The following is a 10,001-nucleotide window of genomic DNA, read 5'->3' on the forward strand; positions in this document are numbered from 1 at the left end:
TTGATTATTTAATAAATATATTGGTGGCCTGAATAACACTTAAGGAAAACAGAGTTATTAAAATTAAGGAAATTCATTTATTTCATAAGCGATTTTGAATGAGCATTTATTAACAATTACTGTGCAATTTATGTACAATGATGAACACTTTTCTGGATAATGTTTTTATGATAATAACTCTGAGCTCTGTGAAATGGAAACATATTGAAAGGAGTGACTATTTGGGGGAGAGGTGTTAAGTGACCTCAGTGACCTGAACACCACTACACTGGCCCTGCCAATTCCCCGAGCGCTCAGTCTTCCAGAGACGGGGTAGAGAAGGACGTCTTGTTACAACATCCCCTCCACACACACACACACACACACACACAGACCTATTAACGAGGGTTGAAAGTCTACACAGAGGCATAACACATGGATGTGGATGTTCACCGAATGGCGGTTAATTTTATGTCCAGATATGCGGTCAAATAGCGATCTGGGTGTTGCTGTTGGGGTCGTTTGGGATGGGATTAACAATTAAACCAGAGGGCTAAAGCAGAGGGATTCATCCCAGTTGCAGATCCGAAAAGAACAGAAAGACCAGCATCCTCTAGGCAAGAGTGAACCCGGAGGAAGCGACCTGCGCATCGCACCACGAGTCTGGGACCTGCCTGTCCCTTTCCAGACTCTTCTGAGGCCAGCCGCAGCCGGCCGTGAACCTGAGGGAAGACTTGTCCACCTGCAGGCTACACCTTGGCTGTGGCTTCCACAGGATGCTGAACCCAGAACTCCGGGCCTGGAGGAACACCGGGGTCAGGCTGTGAGCTTATGTTCGTGAGCCACGCCCCAGAGCCCAGTAAAGCCAGGGTGCTCGGTTTGACCTGGACTCTCCTCCGCGCTGCCCACGAGGGACCCTCCGCAATCCACCTGCGGCCGGCACTGGGGCTGCCTCGGTCCCAACAGCCTAACGCGCGCCGGGAGGCAGAGAGCGCACAGAGGTCCCGCCCACCGGCCGGAGCAGCCAATCGCTGAATGGGTAGGCGGAGGGGGTGGGACTCTCTGGGCCAAATTGGCAGCTTTGGGACCACAACCGCCAACCTCTGAGACCTTGGACGGTGGGCTTGCCCGCCTGGCCTGCGCGGCTACGGCTTCCTGAGAGAAAGCTCCAGATGGAGTTGCGGGGGTCTCTGGCTGCGGGTGTTTGGGCCTAACCAGGGCAGACAGGGAAGCTGGATTCCTGAAAGTCGTGCCTTGATGCCGGTCCCTGCAGACTCCCGGACGGTGGCCAATGGCCGGAGTAGGTGGAGGACCCTCCTTGGTAGTTCGGGGTAGCTGAGCTAGGAGCCCCCTGGAAGGCATTACGGGGAGTGCCCTGACTTCTGCCTTATGGTCTCTTTTTCTCCAACCACTCTCCTAGTCTCTTCCACGGTTCTTGGGTAAATACTAAACATAATTTAAATGTTTTTATTCTGCTATGATGGTGGTCATCAGGCAGAAGAGAGAGAGAAGACTCTTTGGAAGGAATGACCTAATCAGACGCTCGCTTCTCTTCCCTTCCTAGATTTCTGAGCGATGCACCTGCCACTCTTCTTAGCGGTTCTTTGCTCCGGAATGATCTCAACTGCTCCAATACCCGATCACAGCTTAGATGCACGATGGCGCCAGTGGCTGGCAGCACACAACAGACGATATGGCGTGGTTGGTAACATTTGAAACCGTGCAGAGAGACCCTGGAGAGGATGATCTTCCTTACCGGGAGTCTATGGCCAGAGAGTAGCTTATAGAGATCAGCTTTTCCCAAGACAGTGCCTAAGGGTTACTGCAGGATATGGACAGACATCCCTGTTGAGTTTGAGCGTGGAGAACAGCTCCCAAAAGTGTAAAGTCATCCCTGACTGTGGTCTCTCTTCCATCCCTATCTGCATGTCTGTTTGGTCACAGCGGGTTGGGTGTTAAGTAGAAATAACGGCCATCGTTGTGTGTTTGCCTCTAGACAGAAGAAGAATGGAGGAGAGCCGTGTGGGAGAAGAACATGAAAATGATTGAAAAACACAACAGGGAGTACAGCCAAGGGAAACATGGCTTCACCATGGCGATGAACACCTACGGCGACATGGTGAGTGTGTTGCGGATCCCGTGACCCCGCACCTCCTCTCCCTGACTCTTGACCAAAGTAACCTCTCCCTTTTTCAACATTTTGTTTCCCGTTCCTTGAAGACCAATGAAGAATTCAGGCTGATGATGAACGGCTTTGAAAACCAGAATCACAAAAAGGGGGAAGAATTCCATAATTCCCTCCTATTTAAGATCCCTGCGTTTTTGGATTGGAGAGAGAGAGGCTATGTGACTCCTGTGAAGAATCAGGTATGACAGGGCGGGAGCCAGACCTTCCACCTCCCAGGAAAGCCAAAAAGGGATCCATCTCACTGCTTTGCTAGTTGTAGAGCAACATACAGTTCAAATACACTGGCCGACGTAACAAACGTCATGCTATCTGTTTGGTAGATGACAGATGCTTGCGTTTTCAGGAATTGTGTGGTTCTTCATGGGCTTTCAGTGCCACTGGAGCCCTCGAGGGGCAGATGTTCCGGAAGACTGGCCGGCTCGTGTCCCTGAGCGAGCAGAACCTCATGGACTGCTCCTGGCCTCAGGGCAACCAGGGCTGCAGCGGTGGCCTCATGGACTACGCCTTCCAGTATGTTAAGGACAACAGAGGCTTGGACTCAGAAGAATCCTATCCGTATGAACAAAGGGTACGTGGACTCCCTTATACCATTATCATTCCAACTTTGCTGATGGAAAATGGAGTGCTTTCAGAGATAACAGACACCCGTCTCGGCTTTCCCATTTTAGGTGGTGAGATCTATCCCTGCAAACTAGCAGAAGTGTCATAGACCGTCAGCCTTTGCGCAGTTCTCTGATTAGTTGGTTAACACACAGGTGTTGCATGCTGCATGGAGAACACGTGTACAGTTCCGCACCTGACGTGTGCTTCTCCATAGTGAAAGTTTCTTCTGGACAGATAGACAGACCTAGGAGGAGAGAGCAACGAAGCTTTCACTTTCAAGCCAGCCAACCATTATTTCATTCCCTGGGATTCTTTGAAGGAGGTTTACTTGGAGATAATTTAGCTGCAAAGTGCTGAGTTGTGTAGTCAAGAACCCGAAGTCACCGGGAGGTAGCTGGTAGTAATCAAGTCTCTTCCCCCTTTCCTTTAAGAAAGGATCCTGTAAATACAATCCCAGGTTTTCTGCGGCCAATGTCACTGGCTTTGTGGACATCTCTAAGGATGAGAAGGCCCTGATGGAGGCAGTGGCAACGGTCGGACCTGTCTCCGTGGGTATTGCTACGACACCTGAGTCCTTCCTGTTCTACGAAGGAGGTAAGCATCTGTCTTTGTAGAACTTTCAGGCAAAAGCCCTGGAAAACCGGTGTGACAAACCAGCATGCCTGACTCTTTTCATGTAGAATTCAGTGTAGCTATTAGGAGTCTGAATTAAAAAGCAACTGTTCATTCTGTACATACAATATATAAACCGGAAGTTCCATTTGACCTGCGTATCTTCATGATACTAAGTACATCAGAGGCCTTTCCAAAAGGTCTGGGAATGTATAATATACTTAACTTTACTCCAGTTGCTGGAATTTTCAAGTTTTCCCAAAGATTTTTAATTCTCTTATGAAAACTGGAAAGAACCACTTGACTTAAGCAATCTTGAGTCCTGTTGGTGTTTCTTTGGGTGGACACCTTACCAGTAGAGTTACCGAGTTCCACAGGGTGGTCTTGGCAAGTTGCTTACAAGTGGGATTATGCTAATAGATACAATTCTGCTGATTTTAGGTTGTGATGTTAAACCCTTAACCTTGACAAAAATGATCCTATTTCTACATCTTATTTAGACTTTATGTCATTTCACTGAATTTAGAGATACTGTGGGTGGTTATGTGGGCTCCTTACTGTGAGTTATTATTCTGTGGGTTCATTTCTGTGGGTGACCGTGTGGGCTTCTGTCACCCCAGTATTCACTTTACTCCTACAGGCATTTATTATGATCCAAAATGCAGCAGCGAAAACGTCAATCACGCTGTTCTGGTGGTTGGCTATGGCTTTGAAGAAGCAGAATCAAAAAGCAATAAATACTGGCTGATCAAGAACAGGTACAAAATGTCAAAAACACTCACAACTGACATTTAAAATGGAATTCTTCTTTGCAATCAGTATTTGGAAATTGGTCCACAAACCCTTAAGCACACTTCTGAAATTCCAGAAGTCTTTATCCACTTAATGTGTGATTATATTGATGTTTGATTATACACATTAAGATACTGTTACAGGATTGACACCAGCAAGATAATTGACAAGAGCGGCCTGATGTGCTTCCCTCTCATGGAAAAATGATTGAAAGAAAGGATAAAAACGGGCTGGAGTTGTGAACTCCTATATAGTTGTGAATGCCTATATCCTATATGAGAGTACTAGTTCGAGTCCTGGCTACTCTGCTTCTGATCCAGCTTCCTACTAAGGCAGCTGGGAAAGCAGCAGAAGATGTCCCAAGTGCTTGGCCCCTGTCACTCACGTGGGAGACCTGGATGGAGCTCCTGGTCTTGGTTTCAGCCTAGACCAGTCCTGGCTGTTGTGCCCATTTGGAATGTAAACTAGTGAATAGAAGTTTCTCTCTTTCTCTCCCTCCCCACTCCCTATTCTGTCACTCTGCCTTCCAAACAAATAAATCTATTTTTTAAAAAAATAAACAAGGAGTATTCAACTGGAGTATTTGAGAGAGAGCACTGGATGGAGTGGGAATGCAGAGACTCAAGATGGCCTTGTAAAGAAACAGCAGCTTGCATCTACTACCCAGTCTCACCAGTTGGGGGCAGCTTGGAACCAAGAGGAACTTCTCACAGCAGGCAAATATAAGAGGGAAGCCCCCAGCAGCCCTCATTAATGGCGTAGACACCTGAAGTCTTTGCTGCTGGAGAAGGCTATGGCCCTCAACTTCCAGGTAGTTCACACTGGTGCATTGCTTCACAAGATCCTGGCCCTGCCCACCCAGGCTGCTGCTGCAAGGTGCCATCTTAAAACCACGTCCATGTACAGCCTGCACCATAGACAGGAGACCCACTTCTGTGCTTAATCCATCCTGCCTTCAGGAAGCTTGTACCCCAGTTGACCAACCACCCCCACAAAGCCCTGCCTCTCAGGCACTGAGGCCCACAGACACATCACTGGTGTTGATTTCTGGTGAAGAAGCTACCTAGAGAATTCACAGTTGCACTCACACAGGACTAAAGGCCATGTACGCCACCCAACTGACACCCTGGGTCCCATCCCTGGTAGGATGACTTGGTATAAAAACCACCCATTATAGTTCATGCAGACAAATCTTCCACCAGCTACATGAAAAAGCAGGGTAACACGACACCTTCAAAGGAGCACAACAACTTTCCATAGCAGGCAACAAATAAAAGAAAATCTGCTAAATTCTTGAAAAGGAATTAAAAATATTGAAGAAATCAGTGAGATACAAGAGAACATATACAGACAATTTAACAAAGTCAGGAAAATATTTCTTGATCTGAATGAAAAAACAGAGGTAGATATTACAAACCGACCTTTAGTTAGAGAATTCAACAAATGAAATAAAAAATCAAGTTGAAAACTTAAATAACAGACTAGATCAAGCAAAAGAATTTCTAAACTTGAAGACAGGTGATTTGAAATGACCCAATCAGCCAAAAAAACAAAGGTGGTTTACTCCCCAAATGCTTGCAACAGCCAGGGCTGGGCCAGGTCAAAGCCACGAGCCTGGAACTCAGTCTAAGTTTCTCATGTAGGTGGCAGAAACCCAAGCACTTGAACCATCCCTGGCTACCTCCCAGGATATACATTAGCAGAAACCTGGAATAAAAAGCAGAGCCAAGGTTTGAACCCAGGCACTCTTAACCCACGGGATGCAGGCATCCCAACCAGCACCTTAACCACAGTGCCAAACACCAATCCCAGCCAATTTATTTTTTAATTTATTTTTTAAAGATTTATTTATTTATTTGAAAGGCAGAGTTACAGTGAGACAGAGGCATAGAGAGAGATCTTCATGGGCCAGTTCATTCCCTAGATGGCAGCAATGGCTGGAGTTGAGCTGATCCGAAGCCAGGAGCCAGGAGCTTCTTGTGGGTCTCCCATATGGTTGCAGGGACCCAAGGACTTGGGCCATCTTCTACTGCTTTCCCAGGCCATAGCAGAGAGCTGGATGGGAAGTGGAGCAGCCCGGACTTGAACTGGAGCCCATATGGGATACCAGTACTGCAGGTGGAGGTCCAACCTGCTATGCCACAGTGCCAGCCCCAGCCAATTTATTTTTGACAAAGACACCAAGGACATACATTGGAGAAAGTATAACCTCTTCAATAAGTGGTACTGGAGAAACCATATAGACATATGCAGAAGAATAAAACTAGGTCTCTCTCACCATATACAAAAGTCCACTCAAAATGGATCATAGGTCTAAAGGTAAGATCTGAAACTAGGAATCAACAAAAAGAAAATCTAAGGAAAACACTTCACATTGGTATAGGCAAAAATTTTTTGATAAGAACTCAAAAGTCTAAGTAACAAGGGGCTAGCACTGTGGCATAACAGGTAAAGCCACCGCCTGCAGTGCCAGTATCCCATATGAGCACTGGTTCCTGTCCTGGTTGCTCCACTTCTAATCCAGCTCTCTGCTATGGCCTGGGAAAGCAGTAGAAGATGGTCCAAGTCCTTAGGCCCCTGCACCTGCTTGGGAGGCCTAGAAGAAGATCCTGACTCCTGGCTTCGGATCGGCACAGCTCTGGCTGTTGTGGCCAATTGAGAAGTGAACCCTTGGATGTAAGACCTCTCTCTCTCTCCCTCTCTCTCTCTCTCTCTGCATCTCCTCTCTCTGTGTAACTCTGACTTTCAAATAAATCTTTAAAATTTTTTTTTAAAATTAGTGACACTATTATGGAAAACAGTATGAAAGTTTTCTTTTCTTTTTCTATTTATCTATTTGAAAGGCAGAGTTACAGAGAGGCAGAGGCGGGGGGTGGGGGTCTTCCATCTGCTGGTTCACTCCCCCAAATGGCTGCATTGGCCCAAGCTGGATTGGATTAGGAGCAGCTGGGATTCGAACTAGCATCCATATGGGATGCCGGCACTGCAGGCAGTGGCTTTACTTGCTATGCCACAGTGCCAGGTCCTAGTATGAAGGTTTTCAGCAAATTAGAACTACCACCTAAGTCAGCAATCCCCTCACTGGATATATACACACAGGAAAGGTGTGGGAGAGAGATGTGCACCCTCATGTTTGTTGTAGCACTTTTCACAATAATCAAGATATGGAACCAACCTAGATGTCTGTCAACAGATGAGTGGATAAAGAAAGCATGGCATGTGTGTACAATGGAATATTATTCAGCCATAAAAAATGAAATCCTGTCCTTTGTGGCAATATGGATGAGCCTGGACAGCACTGTGTTAAGAAGCAAAATAAGCCAGGTACAGAATGACAGACCCCACATGCTTCCACTCATATGAGTATGTGAGCTAAAGAAGTTTATCTCATCGAGGTAGACAGCACAACATTTGTCATCAGAAGCTGCGATGGTTAAGAGGGGGGTGAGATGGATGGATAACAGGTACCAAAATACCAAAATGAGAGAAAAGGGGGTAAATTCTAGTCCTGCAACACAGTAGAGGGAATGTGGTTAGCAATGTACCGGATATTTCATAATAGCTAGAAGAGGATTTTCAGTATTCACCACACAAAGAAATGATAAATGTCTGAGGTTATGTAAATGCTAATTTCTCTAATTTGATCATTACACATAGTATACATATATGGAGAATAAGTCTGTAAACCTATAGATATTTATAACCATTGTATGCCAATTAAGAAAAAAAAAAATCCCACCAAGCTTGCTGAGGGGTGTTAAGTGTATTTGTACCATTGTATTTCAAATTCCTGAAAGTTGTCTTAATTTTAAAACCTATCTTGGGGCCACCGCTGTGGCACAGTGGGTTGAAGCCCTGGCCTGAGGCGCCAGCATCCCATATGGGCGCCAGTTGGAGACCCGGCTGCTCCACCTCCAATTCAGCTCTCTGCTATGGCCTAGCAGTAGAGGGCAGTGGAGGGCTATGGAGGGCAGTATATGATGGCCCAAGTCCTTGGGCCCCACATGGGAGACCCGGAGGAGGCTCTTGGCTCCTAGCTTTGGATTGGCTCAGCTCTGGCCATTGTGGTCATTTGGGGAGTGAACCAGCCAATGGAAGGCCTCTCTCTCTCTCTCTGGCTCTACCTCTCTCTCTTTGTAGCTGTCTTTCAAATAAATAAAATAGATCTAAAAAAAAACCTATCTGGCTCCCAAGGTTTCCTTTTTTTCCTTGATAATGCAGTTCTGTGGAAAGTCATTGGGGGACAGGAATACAAATTATGTTCAGATTTAAATTCAACAATTAACAGAAAGGCTAAATGAGAATGTTGGCCTCTGCTGGCTGATTCAGTGTTTTGCTGGAACACTATTTAGTATTAGCTTTTTTTTTTTTTGACAGGCAGAGTGGACAGTGAGAGAGAGACAGAGAGAAAGGTCTTCCTTTTTGCCATTGGTTCACCCTCCAATGGCCGCCGCGGTAGTGCGCTGCGGCCGGCGCACCGCGCTGATCTGATGGCAGGAGCCAGGTGCTTCTCCTGGTCTCCCATGCGGGTGCAGGGCCCAAGCACTTGGGCCATCCTCCACTGCACTCCCTGGCCACAGCAGAGAGCTGGCCTGGAAGAGGGGCAACCGGGACAGAATCCGGTGCCCCGACCGGGACTAGAACCCGGTGTGCCGGCGCCGCAAGGCAGAGGATTAGCGCCTGTTGAGCCACGGCGCCGGCCTTAGTATTAGCTTTTTAAAAAAAATACTAATAAAGGTAAAGGTAAACGTGCACTTTTTTTTTTTTTTTTTTTTTTTTTTTTTTTTTTTTTTTGCTGCTTCCTGGAGGGAGAGGTCTTGGATAAAATGACACACCTGCTCTTCTTTCAGCTGGGGTAAAGACTGGGGCATGGGGGGCTACATGAAGATGGCCAAAGACCGGAACAACCACTGCGGAATCGCCACGGCAGCCAGCTACCCACTGTGTGAGTCGATGGACGGCGCTGAGGAAGGATTGGACTGAGGCCAGCGGAGCCACAGCAGGAACTTCGGCTTCACATCCACCGGCCCTGGCTGCACCGACACAGCACATGGATCACTGACGATCCCAGTTGTGGTGCGCATGCATGACAATTTTACTCTAGCGAAATCCTTCAGCTGCTTTAGTGACTGCTGGAATCAGCGGTGTATTATTGACCCACCTAATGACTTTTGGATTTTTATTTGAGACGATGTATAGTTTTACCTTTTTTCAATAAAATTTAATTTCAAATGTAGCCGTGGGTGCTCTTTCTGTGTTCATCGATTTCTTGGGCAGTCAAACCCATAACGGGGCTCCCCAGACAGAACTGAACGTGGCAGTGGTGCACGGGGAGAAAGAGGGGGCGCCTGCCGGCTCTTCTGGCTACAAACGTGCAGATCCATGTCCCTGCCTGTGCCTCTGTCACTCCCAGTCCTTGTAAACCTCACAAGTGATCTCTAAGGACAAAGGGAATGGTTTCAGGGAAGAGCAGCCTTGCTTGTTAGACACACACGTGATTTCTTTCCTGGAAAAGGGCCTGAGAGGTCACGGTCACTTCTGCAGTCCAGGCCAGTCCCCGGCAGCCCCTGGGAGGCCTGGTCCAGAGCCCCAGCCCCAGCCCCAGCTGCGGGTGGAGGCCCCAAGGCCACTTTGCAGTGGAGGACGGGCAGGGCCCCAGGGCACCCGAGGCTGGGTAAGGGACAAAGTCTTGACTTTGAGTCTGGCTTCAGACCCACTGCTGTGGCCTGAGAGGGTGGGAGACAGGGGAGGGACCAGAACCGAGGGTCTGTGGCCATATGAAACCTAGCTTAACTCATCCTTGAAGATATTATTTTTTTTTCCAATG

The 10,001-nt window shown here is 47.4% G+C and overlaps 1 protein-coding gene across 1 annotated transcript; it reads left to right on the forward strand.

Moving 5' to 3' along the window:
* Nucleotides 1–1,593: 1,593 nt before the first annotated feature.
* Nucleotides 1,594–9,059, forward strand: LOC133771359 (procathepsin L-like). Its single transcript, XM_062207110.1, has 6 exons — nucleotides 1,594–1,680; nucleotides 1,976–2,098; nucleotides 2,200–2,346; nucleotides 2,511–2,735; nucleotides 3,202–3,364; nucleotides 9,025–9,059. Exons 1-6 carry the CDS (start codon nucleotides 1,594–1,596, stop codon nucleotides 9,057–9,059), a joined length of 780 nt encoding a protein of 259 aa, XP_062063094.1.
* The last annotated feature ends 942 nt before the right edge of the window (nucleotides 9,060–10,001 follow it).

The sequence above is a fragment of the Lepus europaeus genome, chromosome 12, assembly GCF_033115175.1.
Source record: "Lepus europaeus isolate LE1 chromosome 12, mLepTim1.pri, whole genome shotgun sequence".
NCBI classification, from domain to species: domain Eukaryota; kingdom Metazoa; phylum Chordata; class Mammalia; order Lagomorpha; family Leporidae; genus Lepus; species Lepus europaeus.